The 23,446-nt window shown below is 47.6% G+C and overlaps 1 protein-coding gene across 1 annotated transcript in view; it reads left to right on the top strand.

The window, feature by feature from the left end:
* The first annotated feature begins 16,677 nt into the window (after positions 1-16,677).
* The window catches only part of HBEGF (heparin binding EGF like growth factor), a 41,429-nt gene continuing 34,660 nt past the window's right edge, over positions 16,678-23,446 (top strand). Inside the window, exons 1-2 of the mRNA XM_069970467.1 lie at positions 16,678-16,845; positions 17,041-17,196. Of these exons, the coding sequence (XP_069826568.1) occupies positions 16,806-16,845; positions 17,041-17,196 (196 nt within the window). The 5' untranslated portion in view covers positions 16,678-16,805. The remainder of the gene's footprint in view (positions 16,846-17,040; positions 17,197-23,446) is intronic.

The following is a 23,446-nucleotide window of genomic DNA, read 5'->3' on the forward strand; positions in this document are numbered from 1 at the left end:
GACCACTGTCTGTGATTCTTATTATTCCCATCGTTTGATGGATTTTCTCTTTTCTCAGTCCAAGTTTCCAACGTTTGATGATCTTAAATACTATACCAGAGGACAATTATACAACATTACACGGTTTGTTCCATACATGGAAATTTAGCTTCCTCTCACTGTATGCAATAAAAGACATGATAAATATACACAGGAAAAGTAGGTTTGATAAATTCTGTTGTAAAACAAGCCAAACAGGTGGTGAATTTTACATATCTGATATGACAAATCGCTGTTCCTCTTTTTTTGATCAATCATTCAGTAGTGGTCGTATTGTTTCAGGAGTTGTGTATATATACAATGTACTCTAAAATTATTGAAGCTAGAAGAAAATGCTGGAAATTCTTAGAAGATTGTTTGCAGTAATAATGTAACATTGTGGCTTCCATTTAGATTAGAGCTGTGCTGGATCTGTTTATACTAATTGACTTTAGGCTCTGTTCACATACATTTTGGGGTCCTATGTCAGAACAGAAAAATAGAATTTACTAGGCCCATATGAACAGAGCCATAAAGGGTAGGTATCATTTTGATTGCACATAATTCCCTTTAGGAGCAGTTTGTAGTGCATCAGTTATAGCTCCCGACAAAACTATTCCTTTTTTTGGTTCTCATTTGTGTATATTTTGGCACTTTAGGGGATATTTAAATGAAATATACAAAAATTAGAATGGAACAATGTATTAGCTTTATGTAAAACACATTATAACTGAGGCGGGAATGCGTGAAGAAAAGTGAGAAACCATGTTGGAGATTTATTAAACTTGCGCCCCTGGCATACACCAGGAAGGAGGCGGAGATTCACCCCTTCTCTCTGGTGTACAACAGCCGTATTCCCCACTTAGCCGATGGGGAAAGTATGATTTACCATGATTTAAGCCTGCACGCAGGTGTAAATCATGGCAGAAATCTTCACATGCTCAGGAGCAGGTGTAGATTTCTGCACCCCTCATGCGGCAGGAGCAGGTCAGGCTGCTTGCGCCTCTTAGTGAATCCGGTGGGGCAGTTGGAAGTGAAGCCTGATGTAAGACCAGCATATGAGTACACTGGTTTTCATAAATGTTCTGCCTAGTGTCTGATTTTATAGCATTGTATTTAATATAGAAAATAGGGGAAATTGCAAATATGTATATTTGCTTTCCTGGTAATAGTGCCCATTTAAGAGTATAAAACCCATAATTAAATGAAAAATACATAATTCATTTAAACAGGATGAGCATGTATACATGTATTTATGCACGTAAGCCGTCAACATTGTATAGAGTGGGTGCAGAATGCAAACCTGTTCTGTACATGGCGCCTCCTGGCTGATTTTCTTTTTGTTGCTAGAACCCAAGGATGCTTATTTACATACTTTCATATAAACATGTACAAGTTTACATGTCTTCCATTTTGCCTGTCAACTGCCCCCAGAGTATTGACCATAGTGGTAGTCCTTCTTGCAGTCCACCTTGGAACTCTGGGTATTTTGTCATTCCAAACTTGGATGACTGGCTCATCAGGGCATTTTTGGAGATCTTCTTTACTTGACTGACCATCAAGATTTTGGTGATCACACATCCTGTTAGTCTTGCCTCACTGCAACCAGTGTCAAAATTCTTGGGATTCAAGATAATCAGATTATCTGTGAGGTAAGAAGAAAATTACCAAATTATTTGTGCGAGTAGAGTCTCTGTTACCATCGCTGAGTGTCTGAGTAGCCGTGGTATCTCCAGGGGAGAAACAGATGTTCTAATCTCCAGTGACCAGGTCAGATTTCAGTTTGTATACCAACAAAAAAATTCTCCCATAGGTGGGCCAGGGGTACCCACTTTCCAGCATTGGCATCAAACCCACAGACACTCAGGCTAAACCTCAGTCCTAAAGTATAACTTTTATTGTTCTGTTTAAAATAAAGGACAGTATCAAACTAAAAAACAAAAAAAAACATGAGTGCTGTGTGATTGAAAATGTAAATTGCTGGAGACCTATGTTAGATCTTCCAATATACTTTATAATGCTGATTCTGCAGATCCCTGCCTAAGATCACATGAACAGTTGCTATTTAAAAATTTGGATCCATGCCTCTTCAACGTGTTTCGTTGCATGATGTGACGTCCTCAGGAAGAATTGGCTTTCACCCTGCCACTGCCTGTGCCAGTCTTTTCTGTGGTAGCCTGATAGCTCCTCCTCAAACATTGCAATTAGTGGCCTCCAAGCCCTCAATGCATAATAACTAAACTGCACTGCCTCTCCATGTTTCGGAGTACAGGTTACCTCCCTTTTGTGTTGGCGCATAGTGTCTGATTTAGGGCCCTATTACACCAGCAGATTATCTAACAGATTTCTTTGAGCCAAAGCCAGGACTGGAGTATAAATAGAGGATGGGTAATAAAGGAAAGACTGAGAGTTCTCCTCTTTTTAAATCCATTCCTGGCTTTGGCTTAAAGCATAACTATAACATATTTTGACCTTCCAGTTTTAGTTAGCTTAGGGCATAAGAATTTTTGCAATATACATTAATAACCTAAAATGAACAGTTTTTTAAATACATAAGGCTGATTATGCCCTTACAGCTCTGTCTGGCTCTGAGTTATTTCTGCATTCCTGCTGGACACCCCCCCTCCCTGGAGATCTGTGCCTAGTGTACGGACTCTGACAGCAGCATCGGATAACAGCCCTGACAGAAACATAAACAAAACCTCCCCCCCCCCCTCCTAGCAGCACGTTCTCCTCCCTCCCCTCACAGAGGTGACTTAGCAGAGCTGAGGGTGTTGTGTGTGAGGAGCAGCGTAGGGGGAAGAGCTGGATGGAGGGACAAGTACCCAGTGCTTCACCCAGGGGGGACATGCCAGCCATGACTCCAATGTACTGCATGAGGGAGAGTGGGTGAGTCACTGAGGGGAGGACCACAAGTCCAAGCAAAACACAGCTGCAGTCCTTCCATAGTACATATAACACTCACTATCAGATGTCAGCCATGGAGGTGGGGGCACCTGCTGCAGACATTATCCTACAGTGTTATGAGAGCAGATTACTGTATCTAATCCCACTTTGTGTGATACCATCTGCTGGAGCTTTGTATCTAATCTTACATTGTTATACTGTATGCTGGGGCTGTATCTAATCCCACTGTGTGTGATACATCTGCTAAGGTGCTGGTCAGAGAATGGAGGGACGCAGCCAGGGAGATGAGGGATAGGCCACGCCCATTTTCAGTCAGCCAGGAGAAGAATTCATTTATTTTTCTGAGCCAAACAACTGGGGATATCTCAGTGAGCGTACACACTATCAACGTTTAGGGCTCTTTTTAAAGGGTAACACATGGGCTTTTTATTTGAGGAATTTCATTTTTTGGCTACTGAAATTATAGTTACGCTTTAAAAAAAAAAAATCTGTCAGATAATCTGTTGGTGTAATAGGGCTCTTAGCCTGGACAACACAGTGAATCAGTGGTACATAATGGCTCTGGTTTGGGGAATTTAGCAGTTTTTTTAGATTAGTAAATAATGCGCTTTGGTGCACTAGGCAGCGGGACTACCACCTTCAGTGCAGCTATCTGTCCCTTCTAATGTATATTGGGACAGCACTCTACAGAGCGTTGGATGAATATTAATTAGATGGGGCAGGCTTGTGTTACATTGCTCCTGGAGGAGGAGATGTCTATGTGCGGTGATGCTGTGTCTGCGTGTGCTTGCCCCCTCTCCTCACCATGTGTCATCTTCCTTATCTGACTACTGGAAACTAGTTCCGGATCCAGGCTGTAGTCTGGTGCATTCTCTGACTATGTCTGCTCATTCTTTAAATGTAGAGAGGATGACAGCGCTAGAGCAGAAAGGTCAGGTAGGTCAAAAGTCACATGTCTACACCTCAAAACACTGCACATTTACTGCACTGCGGCACTGCAGTACTAATGTTTCCCAACCTGTGGGTCAAAACTACAACTTCAGCAGTCTGAGCATGATGGGAGTTACAGTCTTGCAACAGCTGGAGACCCACATGTTAAGGAATACTTATAAGCTAGTCATTACGCACAGGCTAATCCTCCTGACATTAATGTTTTGCATCCTTATTGTATTGGATGCTAATTTTACTGTTATGTCAGTAGCAATAATTTTTTGGGGGCACTGTGCTTGGTGCTGTCATGTTTTAGGGGGCACCATTGTAGTATTATCAATTATAGCTGTGCCTTACCTGTGGTGCAGACAAAAAAACAAGGCGCAGCAGCAACCCACAGGTGCAAAGGCTTACCGTATATACTCCTCCCAGCGTACACACAGTAAACACCTGCTCTGTAGATATTAAAAAATAGTTTGCTAAGATCCGCATTTTTTAATATCTACAGAGCAGGTGTTTACCGTGTGTACGCTGGGAGGAGTCTATACGGTATGCCCTTGCACCTGTGGGTTGCTGCTGCACCTTCTGTTTTTTTGTCTGTACTCAAACCACGAGCAGCGTGCAACCTGCAGTGTGAATAGAGTCATAGATGTGCGGCCAATTTTCCTTTTTTTCCTTACCTATGGTGCATCACTTTCTGTGTGCATGATGTCTGTGGCTCTGCATGTTTCACTGTTATACCCATAGTGCCATTATTATACTCAAGGGGCATGGTGTGTGACACTTACATATTCTGGATGCTGTGTTTGACACTATTAAATTCAAGTTGTTATGCTATTAGATTCCGGGGGCACGGTATACATGATATTATTAGATTCAGGGGGCTCGGTATACATGATGCTATTAGATTCACGGGCTACACTGTATCCCTATGCAATTCAGTAGGCTTGATGTGTTATACTATTAAACTCAGTACTGAATTTTCTCATCCAGTCTGCAGTGTGGTAATACTCTGCAGTGCCTGTGCTAACCTAGCCTCAGTCCACTATATGGCCCAGTTCACACTGAGCAAAACAGGCAGAATTTAGAGCATAATCCGCATCAATTTTCCGCCCATTCCGTTTGAAATTCCGCCTAAATATAGCTGCAGATTGATTTTCCATTGATTTTAATAAGAATTTTTGCTCTACTGTTCACACTGAGGAATTGCGCAGAAAATTCTGCCACGGATGCGCTTTCCGTCTAAAAGAATTAACATGTCAATTCTTGGGGCGGATTCGGCTAGACTGATTCTATTGAAAATCAATGAAGATTTAATTTTACGCCTTTTAAATATTCAGCACCATTCCCGTGCGGAAATGGCGCTGAATTTAAAAAGGATTTCACACTGAGCAAAACAGGCAGAATTGAAGAGGAAGGTTTACTGACTGAAATTCTGGCGTACTGATTTTGCGTGTAATTCCATGCAATTTCTGCACGGAAATTGTGCGGAATTATGTGCAAAATCAATACGCCAGAATTTCAGTCAGTAAACTTTCCTCTTCAATTCTGCCTGTTTTGCTCAGTGTGAACTGGGCCTATGGCAGTAATGATGCTTGCATAGTGGTAGCATACATTTGACCCCGACTGAACCCATTTTACATATGTTCCTGAAATTATAATTTACTCAAGTGTAGTAGTGTAGAAAACAGTGGGTTAGTGGGATAGAAAAATACTGCATATTTTTTGTCTGGTTATATGAAGGCTGAACCAATAGACAATATTGCCATTTGCCAATTATATACAGTTGAGCTCTTAAGTTTAAAAACCCCAAACAAGTAACAATAAATGATCACACAAAACGCATCTAGAATATTTTGTTAAAACATCACACAATCTTTAAACAAGTGTTATTAAGAAAAAAAATAAACCGGGCTTGTTCAATAGTTTGCATACTGTTAGTTCCTACTATTGTGATTTCCTCCATCAATGATGGCTTGCATGGTAGTTGTGAATGATGCCCTTTATTTTCTAGTGCTAAGGCTACCCATTCTTTTTGGCAGTAAGCCTTCAGATCTTGTAAATTCTTTGGTTGTTTAGTATGAACTGCGTGTTTGAGTTCTGTTCAAAGTAAGTAAATGATGTTGAGGTCAGTAGATTGTGATGGCTTGTCCAGGACCTTCACTAACAGTGCAGCTGCTAAAAGGTTCGCAGTCATGCCCTAACAACCTGAGCACATGTATACCCTACACTGTAAATCTATGCTGGACAACTAATCATAAATTATAATATCAAAAATTTATCTTTATTTTATGGATAAAAAAAGTAAAAAATACAGTAAGCAACCCAATTCATTAGATGGTCATACGACAACAACAGGTAATATGCTTACATATGTGTATTTGCAAATACATCACTGTGTAAAATCACTTCAAGCATAGAAAACTATTTCATAAAAAAATGATGAAAAATAAATCAATCCCTTTTGTTCTAATACAATTAGTCAGATACTAAACTATCACCATAATAACTCAACACCTATCAACACATCTGGCAACAGTAAGAAAAATCTGATTAAAATTTTAATTGTAAATGTCCAAAGCTTTATTAAAAACATCGCAAAAAAAGGGGAAAGGAAAAAATTAAAACCAAGACCTGGGAGGTGGGAGACCATACAAGAGGACAGGTATATGTTAACAATAAAGTGCAAGTGCAAATATTAGGTATAAATAAGGTAACTCATTGCAGCCCGGTTGTTAAACAGAAAATAAAGTGCAAGTGCTGAAATATGTAAACCATAGGCTGTTCACCACATGTAAGCAAATGCACGCCAACAAAATTACCCGGGGATTAGATCCCTAAAGCCTCAGGCCTCCCACCTCACACTCCAACGTCGTTTCGCTTATACCGCTTCCTCAGGGATACCGCTTCCTCTATGCTGGACAACTAATCCTAAATTATAATATCAAAAATTTATCTTTATTTTATGGATAAAAAAAGTAAAAAATACAGTAAGCAACCCAATTCATTATATTGTCATAGGACAACAACAGGTAATATGCTTACATATGTGTATTTGCAAATACATCACTGTGTAAAATCACTTCAAGTATAGAAAACCATTTCATAAAAAAAAATGATGAAAAATAAATCAAACAATCCCTTTTGTTCTAATACATTTAGTCAGATACTAAACTATCACCATAATAACCTGTCCTGTAAAAGAATAAAAGATTCTGCTAACAATACCTCAGTAATTTAGTCCTCTGGAAATGCCTGGAATCCTTCCCCTCAGTTGGATCGTGTGATCTTATAGTGACCTCTGGGAATGACTTGCCTTTCTGTTCTCACAAGGAAGGGGGGTCGCTATCTGTCACCAGAACTGAGCAGATTATGAAACTGCCTCTAATGTTCCACACAAGTTTTAGGGAAGGAGGTATTACCATAGCAAATAATAGTTACATTTGTAGGACTCATTCTGTTGAATATTTTTGTAACTACTGTACATTCATTTAGCAAACTTGCCTCCTCCTCCTGACATTCCTGTTCTTTTCTTCCTATTGTTGACAGCTTGATGTATAGGTTGCTGACCAGGGCTGTGGAGTCGGTAAGCCGCAGCTCCAACTCCGACTCCTGAATTTTATCAGGGCCGACTCCGAGTCCTGCTCCTTCATAAATGGGCAGTCATATACCAGGGGAGTTATTTATCACACTGGCTCAGCAGCTTCTCCCTAATGTCCTACATGATCCTGGGGCGATTTCTGAGGGAATAAGGAAACATATAAAGCAGCTTTTCCTGTGTGTGCAGTGGATGCAGCCAGTCTCCAGCCTCCATGTCCTGAACTACTCACAACTAGACTAGATGGAGCAGGTGGTCTTTTCCTGCTGACAGTCTTCTATGTTTCTAACTAAATATTCACCATACTTAAAGAAACACTGCTAACAATGCCAGATACCTGTAATATAGCGGTCAGCCATAGTGATATACAGGGGGTCACACATAGTGATATAGAAGGTCACTGTGGGGGCACGCAATAGCATGCACACATACACACACAGCCTGCTGCAGCCATAGCATACACCCACACCCACACAGCCTGCTGCAGCTATAGCACACACACACACACACACACACACACACACACACCCTGCTGCAGCCATAGCACACACACACACAGCTTGCTGAAGCCATAGCACACATTCACACAGCCTGTTGCAGCCATAGCACACACACACCCTGTTGTAGTCATAGCACACACACAGCCTACTGCAGCCATAGCACACACACACAGCCTACTGCAGCCACTGAACACTGCAGAAAAACACACAATCTTCTTCCAGAGAGAAAACACCACACTGAGGACAGAGGTTACAGCTACACTACTTATGTCTTCTCCTCCTCTATATTACACAGGATATCTTCATATTACACTGCTGCTCATATACAGTCATCCAGGAAGAGAACAGCACAGATCTCCCCCCACACAATGGACTCTTCCAGCTCAGAAACAAACTGCCACATAGTGACCGACAACTTTTCCATGACCGTCCTTATGTAATAGGGCCAGTGTCCTATTAGTATGTTGCTTATAATATATATCCATGAGCAAAACTTGTAAAATTCATATCAAAATTCAATTCTACATTTTTTAAAGATTTTTTAAGGCTGGAGTCTGAGTCGGTACATTTTTTTTCCGACTCTTAAGGGCCGAGGTGGCCGGATGTTACTGAGGCCGCTCTGCCTCTTTAAGTCTCCCCACAGTAGCTGCCGCTGCACTTACAATGTCGGAGTCAGCAGCAGTGACAGAAAGCCACGCTGACTCTGTCTCACACTTCACTTCACTCATTGGAGGAGCAGGCTGCCTGTTCCATCAAGGAGTAAATAGTAGTGCACCACACATGGAGGAGGAAGAAGAGGATGCCTGCTGGGAGAGGAGCCGCCCACTGTGCTGAGAGGTATCTGGAGAGGGGGTCTGGGGGGTTAGTGTATAGTATTGGTGTCTGTAAGACACTAATACAATACAGTAGCCTAGGGCAGGCTGGAGCAGGGGACACTCACCTGCCTGTCCGGCCAGCCAGTGTCTCCTCCGTGATTCAGACTGCATCTCTCTGCTCTGGCCAGACCTGACAGGAAGAGAGCAGAGCAGCACGGGACCTGCTAGTAAGTATATTGGGGAGGGGGCCATTGTGCTTTGTTCTGCAAAATGTGATTCTCCAGTTACTGCAGAACTACAACTCCCATTGTATCCTGGTGACAGGACATGATAAGAGTTGTAGTTTGGTAACAGTTGAGGAGCCACTTGTTAGGAAGCAATCATTTAGGAGTACAGTTTATTTAGTAGTGTCCTTCAACCTGTGACTCCTAAGTTATTGCAACACTACAACTCCCATCATGCTCTGCTGGCAGGAGATAATGGGGATTGTAGTTTAGGAACAGCAGGAGGGTCACATGTTGGAGAACTCCACACTAAATAAACTGTACCCCTAAATGATTGCTTCCTAACAGTGGCTCCTCAGCTGTTATCAAACTACGACTCTCATCATGTCCTGTCACCCGGGTACAATGGGAGTTGTTGTTTTGCCACTGGTACGGAAACAATAATTTAGGGGGGCAGTTTATTTAGTATAGTGTTCTCCAACATGTGACCCTCTAGGCATTACAAGACTAAAATCCCCATCATGTCCTGCTGACATAATGGAGGTTGTAGTTTAGAAACAGCCGAGGAGCCAAAGGTTGGGAAACAATAATTTAGAGGGGACAGTGGTACAGTAAATTAGAGGGGCAGTGGTACAGTACATTGGGGGTTTATTAGGTAGGCAGTGGCAAAGTACATTGTGGGCACAGTATAATAAGGGTACAGTGGCACTATTTATTATAGACACAGTTCATAAGTTTATCCAGGGGGGCAGTGGTACAGTTTATTAGCACAAAGGGGTACCATTTATATAGCACTTGGGGGGAGGACTAACTGCAGATGGGGCACAAAAAAGGGGCCCAACCACAGAGGGAAAAGAGAAGGAGCACAACTACAGATAGGGCACAAAGAGGGAGTCTGTTTACAGATGATGGCACAAAGAAGGGGTCTTACTATAGATGAGGACACAATGATGGATCCTAACTACAGATATAGGCATAAAAAGGAACCTAACTATAGATAGAGGCACAGAAAAGGGAAATGACTACAGATTGGTCTTCAAAGAAGTCTCTGTTACTGTTTAGGGGCACTATGATGAAGAGTTTGTATAGAGGTGGTTAAAGGTGTTTGTCTGGAAGATACTGCTGAGATGATTTGTGGTTGGAAGAAGTCTTCATGATGGAAAAGAAAAGGAAACCTGACCGACTCTGATCAGAGAAGACGTCACCTGTGAGTCACTGGATGTGTCTGCACTGTACTTTCAAGGCATACAGAGCTTGTGCACAGCTGGTATATACTTCTATTTGGTCACTGTATGGGGGAATATTGGCCCCTGTGTGGTGGTGTATTACCAGTATAGTTGTAAAGCTTGTGGAGTGACGGTATTATTAAGTGACCTTTTTAAATGTAGTTTTTATGTGATTGTAGCATGTGGTCATGGCGTTGGTGTGTCATTTGTCCCTTGTATACTAGTATTATTGGTAATATTAGTATACAGGGTTTGGTCAGTAATAGTATGTTGTCCATGTCTATACCAGGTACAATCCAATTCAGAGCAGATTAAACTCTTGCCTTATATAAAAATCCTCGGCCAGGAGAAGATAAAGAAGAATCTATACTTACTCATCCCCTTGCCCCTGCAGCACTGGGTCACCAGCTCTCTCACAGCTGCTGTTATCCTGTTCATCACGTTCCTGCATTGTCATGTCTCGGCGAGAGGTATCCACTCGCCCCAGTCCGTGACGTTGCAGGACCAGGAGCTGCAGGAGGCCGGTCTGTGAGCAAAGATGCTGCACTGCGGGTCACAAGGACAGGTAAGTAGGGACTCTTTATTATGTTCCCCTCACCCCTCCCCGCCTGGGATGTTTAGGTTTTGCAAGAGTTCTGCTTTAAGTATATGTGCCCTGATGATTGTCCGCTGCTCATGGGCCACTGCTGTGTGCTTGCCCCGCAGGCTAAAGTTTGCCAGCCAGCCCCTGGTCACCACTGATCTCTAGTGAATTGGAAAGTTCCACCCTTAGTGATGTCACCTCTGATCTCTAGTGCATGGATTGGCTGCAGTCTTAGTGATGGCACTGCTGTAGTGAATGGATAGGCTGAACTCTTAGTGATGGCACTGCTGTAGTGAATGGATAGGCTGAACTCTCAGTGATGGCACTGCTGTAGTGAATGGATAGGCTGAACTCTTAGTGATGGCACTGCTGTAGTGAATGGATAGGCTGAACTCTCAGTGATGGCACTGCTGTAGTGAATGGATAGGCTGAACTCTTAGTGATGGCACTGCTGTAGTGAATGGATAGTGTGCACTCTCAGTGATGGCACTGCTGTAGTGAGTGGATAGGTTGCATTGTTAGTAATGGCACTGCTGTAGTAAGTAAATAGGGTGCACTCTCAGTGATGGCACTGCTGTAGTGAGTGGATAGGTTGCATTGTTAGTAATGGCACTGCTGTAGTGAATGGATAGGGTGCACTCCCAGTGATTGCACTGCTGTAGTGAATGGATAGGGTGCACTCTCAGTGATGGCACTGCTGTAATGAGTGGATAGGTTGCATTGTTAGTAATGGCACTGCTGTAGTGAATGGATAGGGTGCACTCTCAGTGATGTAGTGAATGGATAGGGTGCACTCTCAGTGATGGCCCTGCTGTAGTGAATGAATAGGCTGCACTCAGTGATGGCACTGCTGTAGTCAGTGGCGGATTAAATGTACCCTGGGCCCCGGGCTGTCCACCCAACCTGCCCCCCCCCCCCGTTCAATCCGCCCACATTATAATCCGCTAATGCCCCCCCCCCCCCCCCGCATGCTGTCCCCAATAAACAGTGCCTGCCTCCCCTCCCTGCTGGCCCCAATAAACATGTTTGGTCCCTTGCTGCTACCCCCAGTAAGCATTGTCCACCCCACCTCCACTGCCCCCAATAGACATATTGCCACTTGTTCACCCACTGTTGCCCCCAATAAACATATTGCCACCTGGTTTCCTGCTGTTGCTCCCCCCCCCCCCCCCCAAGGTCACAGCTGCACAGAGGTTGTCAGGAGAGGAGGGGGCTGATCTTATAGGGGAGGTCACAGGGTCACAGCAGCACAGAGGATGTCAGGAGAGGAGGGTGCTAATCCTATAGGAGAGGTCCCAGCAGCACAGAGGATGTCAGGAGAGGAGGGTGCTGATCTATAGGGGAGGTCACAGCAGCACAGAGGATGTCAGGAGAAGAGGGTGCTAATCCTATAGGAGAGGTCCCAGCAGCACAGAGGATGTCAGGAGAGGCGGGTGCTGATCTATAGGGGAGGTCACAGCAGCACAGAGGATGTCAGAAGAGGAGGGTGCTGATCTATAGGGGAGGTCACAGCAGCACAGAGAATGTCAGGAGAGGAGGGTGCTGATACTATAGAAGAGGTCACAGCAGCACAGAGGATGTCAGGAGAGGAGGGGGCTGATCTTATAGGGAAGGTCACAGCAGCACAGAGGATGTCAGGAGAGGAGGGTGCTGATACTATAGGAGAGGTCCGAGCAGCACAGAGGATGTCACCAGAGGAGGGCGCTGATCTTAGGCTGCATTCCCACGTTCCATGATCCTGACGGATCACGGACGTGGAATGCATGTACCGGAGTCCCCCTGCGCCCGGACAGCATCTGTAATTAGATGCTGGGAGCGGGGGAGACTGTATTCATAAGCGCCGCGCTGTAATGAATTAGCCGCGCGGTGCTGTTACTACAGCGCGGCGCTTATGAATACAGTCTCCCCCGCTCCCAGCATCTAATTACAGATGCTGTCCGGGCGCGGGGGGACTCCGATACATGTATTCCATGTCCGTGATCCGTCAGGATCACGGAACGTGGGAATGCAGCCTTATAGCTGAGGTCGCAGGGTCCCAGCAGCACAGAGGATGTCAGGAGAGGAGGTTGCTGATCTATAGGGGAGGTCACAGCAGCACAGAGGATGTCAGCTGGCCCCCTCTTCCCCACTTATAGATAGTCTCCCTCTTCCCTCTGGCCCCCCCCCCTTATAGATGGTCCCCCTCTGCCCCCTCTTATAGATGGTCCCCCTCTGCCCCCTTTTATAGATGGTCCCCCTCTGCCCCCTCTTATAGATGGTCCCCCTCTGCCCACCCCATTTATAGATGGTCCCCCTCTGCCCCCCCCTTATAGATGGTCCCCCTCTGGCCACCCCCTTATAGATGGTCCCCCTTTGCCCCCCCCCTTATAGATGGTCCCCCTCTGCCCACCCTTTTATAGATGTCCCCCTCTGCCCACCCCCTTACAGATGGTCCCCCTCTGCCCACCCCCTTACAGATGGTCCCCCTCTGCCCACCCCCTTACAGATGGTCCCCCTCTGCCCCCTCTTATAGATGGTCCCCCTCTTATAGATGGTCCCCCTCTGCCCACCCCATTTATAGATGGTCACCCTCTGACCCCCTTATAGATGGTCCCCCTCTGCCCCCTCTTATAGATGGTCCCCCTCTGCCCACCCCATTTATAGATGGTCCCCCTCTGCCCCCCCCTTATAGATGGTCCCCCTCTGGCCACCCCCTTATAGATGGTCCCCCTTTGCCCACCCCCTTATAGATGGTCCCCCTCTGCCCACCCTTTTATAGATGTCCCCCTCTGCCCACCCCCTTACAGATGGTCCCCCTCTGCCCACCCCCTTACAGATGGTCCCCCTCTGCCCACCCCCTTACAGATGGTCCCCCTCTGCCCACCCCCTTACAGATGGTCCCCCTCTGCCCCCTCTTATAGATGGTCCCCCTCTTATAGATGGTCCCCCTCTGCCCACCCCATTTATAGATGGTCCCCCTCTGACCCCCTTATAGATGGTCCCCCTCTGCCCACCCCCTTATAGATGGTACCCCTCTGCCCCCCCTTATAGATGGCCCCCCTCTGCCCACCCCCTTATAGATGGTCCCCCTCTGCCCACCCTCTTATAGATGTCCCCCTCTGCCCACCCCCTTACAGATGGTCCCCCTCTGCCCACCCCCTTACAGATGGTCCCCCTCTGCCCACCCCCTTATAGATGGTCCCCCTCTGCCCACCCCCTTATAGATGGTCCCCCTCTGCCCACCCCCTTATAGATGGTCCCCCTCTGCCCACCCCCTTATAGATGGTTCCCGTCTGCCCACCCCCTTATAGATGGTCCCCCTCTGCCCACCCCCTTATAGATGGTCCCCCTCTGCCCAACCCCTTATAGATGGTCCCCCTCTGCCCACCCCCTTATAGATGGTCCCCCTCTGCCCCCCCCCTTATAGATGGTCCCCCTCTGCCCACCCCCTTATAGATGGTCCCCCTCTGCCCACCCCCTTATAGATGGTCCCCCTTTCCCCCCCCCCCTTATAGATGGTCCCCCTCTGCCCACCACCCTTATAGATGTCCTCCTCTTCCCCCTCTGTGCTGATAACACACACAAACACACACACAAAAAAACACAACACAACTCACCTGCCATCCGTTCCCCCGTCGAACCTCTCGCCTCCTGGTCTGTCCCCGTCTGATGTGCGGCTGCACTGTAGTGAATGGATAGGTTGCACTCTCAGTGATGGCACTGCTGTAGTGAATGGATAGGGTGCACTCTCAGTGATGGCACTGCTGTAGTGAATGGATAGGGTGCACTCTCAGTGATGGCACTGCTGTAGTGAATGGATAGGTTGCACTCTCAGTGATGGCACTGCTGTAGTGAATGGATAGGTTGCACTCTCAGTGATGGCACTGCTGTAGTGAATGGATAGGGTGCACTCTCAGTGATGGCACTGCTGTAGTGAATGGATAGGGTGCACTCTCAGTGATGGCACTGCTGTAGTGAATGGATAGGGTGTACTCTCAGTGATGGCACTGCTGTAGTGAATGGATAGGGTGCACTCTCAGTGATGGCACTGCTGTAGTGAATGGATAGGATGTACTCTCAGTGATGGCACTGCTGTAGTGAATGGATAGGGTGCACTCTCAGTGATGGCACTGCTGTAGTGAATGGATAGGGTGTACTCTCAGTGATGGCACTGCTGTAGTGAATGGATAGGGTGCACTCTCAGTGATGGCACTGCTGTAGTGAATGGATAGGGTGCACTCTCAGTGATGGCACTGCTGTAGTGAGTGGATAGGGTGTACTCTCAGTGATGGCACTGCTGTAGTGAATGGATAGGGTGCAGTCTCAATGATGGCACTGCTGTAGTGAATGGATAGGGTGTACTCTCAGGAATGGCACTGCTGTAGTGAATGGATAGGCTGCACTCTCAGTGATGGCACCACTGTAGTGAGTGGATAGGGTGTACTCTCAGTGATGGCACTGCTGTAGTGAATGGATAGGGTGCACTCTCAGTGATGGCACTGCTGTAGTGAATGGATAGGGTGCTTTCTCAGTGATGGCACTGCTGTAGTGAATGGATAGGTTGCACTCTCAGTGATGGCACTGCTGTAGTGAATGGATAGGGTGCACTCTCAGTGATGGCACTGCTGTAGTGAATGGATAGGGTGCACTCTCAGTGATGGCACTGCTGTAGTGAATGGATAGGGTGCACTCTCAGTGATGGCACTGCTGTAGTGAATGGATAGGGTGTACTCTCAGTGATGGCACTGCTGTAGTGAATGGATAGGCTGCACTCTCAGTGATGGCACCACTGTAGTGAGTGGATAGGGTGTACTCTCAGTGATGGCACTGCTGTAGTGAATGGATAGGGTGCTTTCTCAGTGATGGCACTGCTGTAGTGAATGGATAGGTTGCACTCTCAGTGATGGCACTGCTGTAGTGAATGGATAGGGTGCACTCTCAGTGATGGCACTGCTGTAGTGAATGGATAGGGTGCACTCTCAGTGATGGCACTGCTGTAGTGAATGGATAGGGTGCACTCTCAGTGATGGCACTGCTGTAGTGAATGGATAGGGTGTACTCTCAGTGATGGCACTGCTGTAGTGAATGGATAGGGTGCACTCTCAGTAATGGCACTGCTGTAGTGAACGGATAGGGTGCACTCTCAGTAATGGCACTGCTGTAGTGAACGGATAGGGTGCACTCTCAGTGATGGCACTGCTGTAGTGAGTGGATAGGGTGTACTCTTAGTGATGGCACCGCTTTAGTGAATAGATAGGGTGTACTCTCAGTAATGGCACTGCTGTAGTGAATGGATAGGGTGTACTCTCAGTGATGGCACTGCTGTAGTGAATGGATAGGGTGCACTCTCAGTAATGGCACTGCTGTAGTGAATGAATAGGGTGTACTCTCAGTGATGGCACTGCTGTAGTGAATGGATAGGGTGCACTCTCAGTAATGGCACTGCTGTAGTGAATGAATAGGGTGTACTCTCAGTGATGGCACTGCTGTAGTGAGTGGATAGGGTGCCCATACAGTACATATTTCCCATCTACCATACAGAACATGAGGTTGTGGGATTTAAATGCTGGCTTCTTCCACAACTCTGCAGGTGCCTACATATGCAGGTATGGTGCCTGGCAGCCTGTGCAGGTGGGCATCAGACTCTGTAGCCAACAGTTCCTGTTACGTGGTGGCATCTGAAAAGCAGGTGGGAGGCGGTGGTTGTGGTGGTGGGTACCCTATGGCACATAGCAGCTACCTGGCATAAAGGAGAACTGTCCATGAGGCGGGAGAGGTGCCAGCCCTGCTGTTCTAGCAATGCCCGGGCGGATATGTGATATTATTCACGCTGATCAGTGCCCACGTCCTGTGTGTCACTGGGGTCTAGTGGGAAGGGAGTGGCCAGTCATATTTAAGGCAACAGTCGCTGCCAGGCATCACTCCAGTGCCAGTGAGGCGCCGCACTCGGCGGACATGCGGGCTGTATGGCGCGGGACGTCGCTCAGGACTTAGCGCTGCCGGACTCGTTCTCCCTGGAGCGACCATGAAGTTTGTGAAGCTGGCGCTGCTCATTGCGCTGGAAGGTAACGCTGCTCCCCGTCCGGGACTTGTGCGCTTAATGTCGCGTCCTGTCACTGTCGTCTATTCTGAGCTGGCTGGGCTATAAATGTCGCTCTCGTACCTCATTGTGAAATGTAACTCGGGGATATTTATATCCCGGCCAGCGCCGCGCTTCTCTCCCAGACTGTGAGGTAAATGTGCTGCACATTCTCTTTCAGGATTGATCGCTGCCACATACTTACACGGAGCGGCCATCGGTCACAATGAGGTTCTACACAAGCCGATCAATGAGCTGGCCGAACAGGCTGACCGAGCCGGGGGCAACGACAAGCCGCTGTTTACCGGGGGGAATCACATCATAGCGTCCTCCAGAGGTAGGTGAGGGACCTTGGAGTACTATAGCGCCCTCCAGAGGTAGGTGAGGGGTAGTGGCAAATTATAACGTCCTCCACAGGTAGGTGAGGGACCTTGGAGTATTATCTCACCCTCCATAGGTAGGTGAGGGCCATAGAGTATTATAGCGCCCTCCATAGGTAGGTGAGGAGTAGTGGCCAATTATAACATCCTCTACAGGTAGGTGAGGGTCCATGGTGTATCATAGCTTCCTCCACAGGTAGGTAAAGGGCAGTAGCCTAATATAGAACCCTCCAGAGGTAGGTGAGGGGCCATGGTATGTTATAGCTTCCTCCAGAGGTAGGTGAGGGGCCATTGTGTATTATAGCGGCCTTCAGAGGTAGGTGAGGGACAGTGGAGTATTATAGCCCCCTCCAGAGGTAGGGGAGAACCATGGTCTAGTATAGTGTCCTCTACAGGTAGGTGAGGGGGCATGGTATGTTATAGCCCCCTCCAGAGGTAGGTGAGGGGCCATGGTATGTTATAGCCTCCTCCAGAGGTAGGTGAGGGGCCTTGGAGTACTATAGCGCCCTCCAGAGGTAGGTGAGGGCCATAGAGTATTATAGCGCCCTCCATAGGTAGGTGAGGAGTAGTGGCCAATTATAACATCCTCTACAGGTAGGTGAGGGTCCATGGTGTATCATAGCTTCCTCCACAGGTAGGTAAAGGGCAGTAGCCTAATATAGAACCCTCCAGAGGTAGGTGAGGGGCCATGGTATGTTATAGCTTCCTCCAGAGGTAGGTGAGGGGCCATTGTGTATTATAGCGGCCTCCAGAGGTAGGTGAGGGACAGTGGAGTATTATAGCCCCCTCCAGAGGTAGGGGAGAACCATGGTCTAGTATAGTGTCCTCTACAGGTAGGTGAGGGGGCATGGTATGTTATAGCCCCCTCCAGAGGTAGGTGAGGGGCCATGGTATGTTATAGCCTCCTCCAGAGGTAGGTGAGGGGCCTTGGAGTACTATAGCGCCCTCCAGAGGTAGGTGAGGGTCATAGAGTATTATAGCGCCCTCCAGAGGTAGGTGAGGGGTAGTGGCCAATTATAGCATCCTCCACAGGTAGATGAGGGTCCATGGTGTATCATAGCTTCCTCCACAGGTAGGTAAAGGGCAGTGGCCTAATATAGCACCCTCCAGAGGTAGGTGAGGGGCCATGATACGTTATAGCGTCCTCCAGAGGTAGGTGAGGGGCCATTGTGTTTTATAGCTTCCTCCAGAGGTAGGGAAGGGGCAGTGGTCTATTATAGCACCCTCCAGAGGTAGGTGAGGGGCCATTGTGTATTATAGCACCCTCCAGAGGTAGGTGAGGGGCCATTGTGTATTATAGTGTCCTCCAGAGGTAGGTGGGGGATCATGGCCTATTATAGTGTCCTCTACAGGTAGGTGAGGGGCCATGGTATGTTATAGTGTCCTCCAAAGGTAGGTGAGGGGCAGTGGTCTATTATAGCACCCTCCAGAAGTAGGTGTGGAGCCATTGTGTATTATAGCGGCCTCCAGAGGTAGGTGAGGGACAGTGGAGTATTATAGCCCCCTCCAGAGGTAGGGGAGAACCATGGTCTATTATAGTGTCCTCTACAGGTAGGTGAGGGGGCATGGTATGTTATAGCCTCCTCCAGAGGTAGGTGAGGGGCCATGGTATGTTATAGCCTCCTCCAGAGGTAGGTGAGGGGCCTTGGAGTACTATAGTGCCCTCCAGAGGTAGGTAAGGGCCATAGAGTATTATAGCGCCCTCCAGAGGTAGGTGAGGGGTAGTGGATAATTATAACGTCCTCCAGAGGTAGGTGAGGGAACTTGGAGTATTATCTCACCCTCCAGAGGTAGGTGAGGGCCATAGAGTATTTTAGCGCCCTCCAGAGGTAGGTGAGGGGTAGTGTACAATTATAACGTCCTCCAGAGGTATGTGAGGGACCTTGGAGTATTATCTCACCCTCCAGAGGTAAGTGAGGGCCATAGAGTATTACAGCGCCCTCCAGAGGTAGTTGAGGGGTAGTGGCCAATTATAACATCCTCCACAGGTAGGTGAGGGTCCATGGTGTATCAAAGCTTCCTCCACAGGTAGGTAAAGGGCAGTGGCCTAATATAGCGCCCTCCAGAGGTAGGTGAGGGGCCATGATACGTTATAGTGTCCTCCAGAGGTAGGTGAGGGGCCATTGTGTATTATAGCGTCCTCCAGAGGTAGGTGAGGGGCAGTGGTCTAGTATAGCACCCTCCAGAAGTAGGTGAGGGGCCATTGTGTATTATAGCGTCCTCCAGAGGTAGGTGAGGGACAGTGGAGTATTATAGCCCCCTCCAGAGGTAGGTGAGGGACAGTGGTCTAGTATAGCACCCTCCAGAAGTAGGTGAGGGGCCATTGTGTATTATAGCGTCCTCCAGAGGTAGGTGAGGGACAGTGGAGTATTATAGCCCCCTCCAGAGGTAGTGGAGAACCATGGTCTATTATAGTTTCCTCTACAGGTAGGTGAGGGGCCATGGTATTTAATAGCGTCCTCCAGAGGTAGGTGAGGGACCATGGAGTATTTTAGCCCCCTCCAGAGGTAGGGGAGAACCATGGTCTATTATAGTGTCCTCTATAGGTAGGTGAGGGGGCATGGTATGTTATAGCCTCCTCCAGAGGTAGGCGAGGGGCCATGGGGTATTATAACCGCCTCCAGAGGTAGGTAAGGGGTAAGTGGCATATTATGGTGCCCTCCAGAGCTCGGTGAGGATCAGTGGCTTGTTTTAGCTCCAGCTGATGAAGGCCACAAGCCGAAACACAGCGTCCTCCTGTTTGTACCTGTACTATGTGACACTTCAATAAAAGAATATAAGAATTGGTGAGTGCCGGGATCATCCTTTCAGAGGAAGGTGACGGACCACAGCGTATTATAGCGCTTTCCAGGGGTAGGTGAGGGGCCATTGCCCATTATAGCATCCTCCATAGGTAGTGGAAGGTCAGTGGCCTATTATAGCATCCTCCAGAGGTAGGTGAGGGGCAGCACTCAGTCACCATGGATTATTATGGTGTCCTCCAGAGGTAGGTGAGGGGCGATGGTATGTTATAGCATCCTCCAGAGGTAGGTGAGGGGCCACCGAGTATTATAGTGTCCTTCAGAGGTAGGCGAGGGGCAGCGTTCTGTCACTATGGAGTATTATAGCTGCGAGGGGCAGCGCTCTGTCACCAAGTTTTTTTACATTTCTAATCAACAGGTACAGCGATAGGAAGGCCCCGTAGAGGGAGCAGTTGAGGGCCCTATGCAAATACAAGTTAAGGACCCATTCCGCCTGCTAACTTTCACCTAACTTTGAAGTGCCACTGCCACTTTCAAAATCTAAATCAACAGGGGATGTGATATAAAGCAAGTTTGCAATTTACAATCATTATAATTATATCAATAGGTTATACTAATGCTGCGTTTACACGAAACGATAATTGGCCCGATCGTACGATTTTTTTTTCCATAACAATCAGTGTTTAGACGGTACGATATATGTTACGGAAAATTAGTTTTGTGATTGCTTAAGCCTATCTCACACATTGGTTAAATCGGCGAACGACTTTTCACACGGAACACGGATCTGTGAATTTTTTGCAAACGATCAACGACGATTTGAGAACATGTTCAAAGATCAAAATGAACGATTTCTAGCTTGTCGTTTGATCGTTCGCTGCGTTTACACGTACGGTAATCGTTCAAATTCGATTGTTATTGCACAAATTCGCACGATAATCGTTACGTGTAAACGCACCGAACGATTAAACGACGAACGAGAAATTTTGATCTTGCAACATGTTCTCAAATCGTCGTTGATCTTCGCAAAAAATTCGCAGATCGTTTCGTGCAAACAGTCGTCGCAAAAGTCCGGCCGCCCGCAGCCCGGCCCCCCGCCCACAGCCCGGCCACGCATGCTACAGCCCCCTGCGCCAGCGCGATAGCCACCCCCGCCGGCCGATCGCCGTTGCCCTGGCCACAAGCATACCTTACCTGCTCGGCGTAGCGGGTGTTCGAAATTCCCGGCTCCCCTCTTCAGTGCATTAATGCATTGATTGGCTGAAGAGGGGAGTCGGGAATGTCAAACGGCTCCTCTTCAGCCAATCAGTGCTGCCGTGCATTGATTGGCTGACGAGGGGAGTCGGGAATTTCAAACAGCTCCTCTTCAGCCAATCAGTGCTCCTCTTCAGCACTGATTGGCTGAAGAGGAGCTGTTTGAAATTCCCGGCTTCCCTCTTCAGCCAATCAATGCACGGCAGCACTGATTGGCTGAAGAGGAGCCGTTTGAAATTCCCGGCTCCCCTCTTCAGCCAATCAATGCACGGCAGCACTGATTGGCTGAAGAGGAGCCGTTTGAAATTCCCGGCTCCCCTCTTCAGCCAATCAATGCACGGCAGCACTGATTGGCTGAAGAGGAGCTGTTTGAAATTCCCGACTCCCCTCTTCAGCCAATCAATGCACGGCAGCACTAATTGGCTGAAGAGGAGCTGTTTGAAATTCCCGACTCCCCTCTTCAGCCAATCAATGCACGGCAACACTGATTGGCTGAAGAGGAGCTGTTTGAAATTCCCGACTCCCCTCTTCAGCCAATCAATGCACTGAAGAGGGGAGCCGGGAATTTCGAACACCCGGTACGCCGAGCAGGTAAAGTATGCTTGTGGCGGGGGCGATCGGAGCGGCGGGGGTTGCGATTGGAGCGGCGGGGGTGGCGATCGGGGGGGGGTGGCTGCGGATGAGCTGGGGCCGGGCTGCGGGTGGGCGATCGCAAAACGATTTTTCCGTACGATATATTGTCCCGTCTAAACGCTGTTCGTTATGTAAAAATAACCGTTACTCAGACATTGTACGATCGGGCGAATTATCGTTCCGTGTAAACCCAGCATAATTGTATCCAGGTCCAGTCTCTTGAAGGCGGCTTTTTGGTCTTGTGCTGTTGAAAAAAAAAAAAAGAGACTCAACAGATGAAGTCCCATCCAGTACAGAGAGTTACAGCTTAATGCATCCATAAGTCAAAGGACTGACTTCTCTGTGAGCACAGACGACCATTTTGTCTCTTTTTTTTCAACCAGCACAGGACTAAAAATCTGCCTTCAGAAGACTGGACCTGGATACAAATGAGTATTGCTTTGTTTTACAGCATTACAACTAAAAGAATAATTAATGTAAATTGCAAACATGCTTCATATCACATCCCCTGTTGATTTAGATTTCAAATTGATAATGACAGTGGCACTTTAAAGCGTAACTGTCATTTAAATGTCATTTTTTAGAAATCAATGAAAATCAATAATACAAGCAATTTTAAGAAACTCTGTAATAGGCTTTATTAAGCAAAAAAGTATTTTTCTGTACTCAAAAAGCTGTTTTGCAGCCCCCCCCCCTCACTTCAGAGAAAAAAGGATTTCTGTGTCCATTATGGTCTATGGAGCAGGGAGGGGCTGAGGGGATCGAGGGAGCACGGAGAGGAGAAAAGGCAGCCCTGCAGAACACATCATCTTGCAAACTTATCTCATCAAGTTTACAGATAAGCACTGACCTTTCTGACCTGTGAATCCAGTGTTTTAGGTGCCCAGACAGTCTCCAAACAGCAGAGCTGGTTCTCTCCTCTTTATGCTCACTCATCCCCCTCAGCTCCTCCCGCCTCCATAGCAGTGGCGGACATATCACTTGTGCAGCCTGTTCAGCTGCACAGGGGTCCAGGGTGTTAGCTCAGCATGGTACATGTCTGTAGTGGGCCCCCCAGGTGGTATAAGCACCCGGGAAGTGCGGGCCCCCTGCTCCTGGGAGGCCCACTTAGTCACTGGATGCTGTGGTTCTCCTCTCTCCTCTTCTTCTCCTCCTGCATGCTGCTGTTGGCAAACCCCCACCCCACCCCGCCGCCTCCTGTACTCCACTGTCCGGCATAACTTGTGTGAGGAGGAAAGGAGAGAGAGGATGTGATGATGGGCTGGAGGGATCCTGCTTGATTATGGCTGCCAGGGACAGGACTGTGAAGAGGAGCAGCAGCTCTGACAGTGAGTGGTATTCAGTGTTAGTGTGTCTGTCAGGCTGCTGGAAGTTGTAAGATAGAGGGTGGACTGTGTAAGAGCCCTATTCCACGGGATGATTATCGTTCGCATAAACAATCTCAAACGACCGCTATTGCAAACGTTTTGAAATCGTTCACCCATTTACACGGAAAGATGATCATAAATTATGATCGTTTTTGCGGTCGTCTTGTCATCGCTATTGCATTCTTCGCTACTGCGAATGACAGAACGACGTC

Source organism: Dendropsophus ebraccatus, chromosome 1, assembly GCF_027789765.1.
Source record: "Dendropsophus ebraccatus isolate aDenEbr1 chromosome 1, aDenEbr1.pat, whole genome shotgun sequence".
Lineage (NCBI taxonomy): Eukaryota > Metazoa > Chordata > Amphibia > Anura > Hylidae > Dendropsophus > Dendropsophus ebraccatus.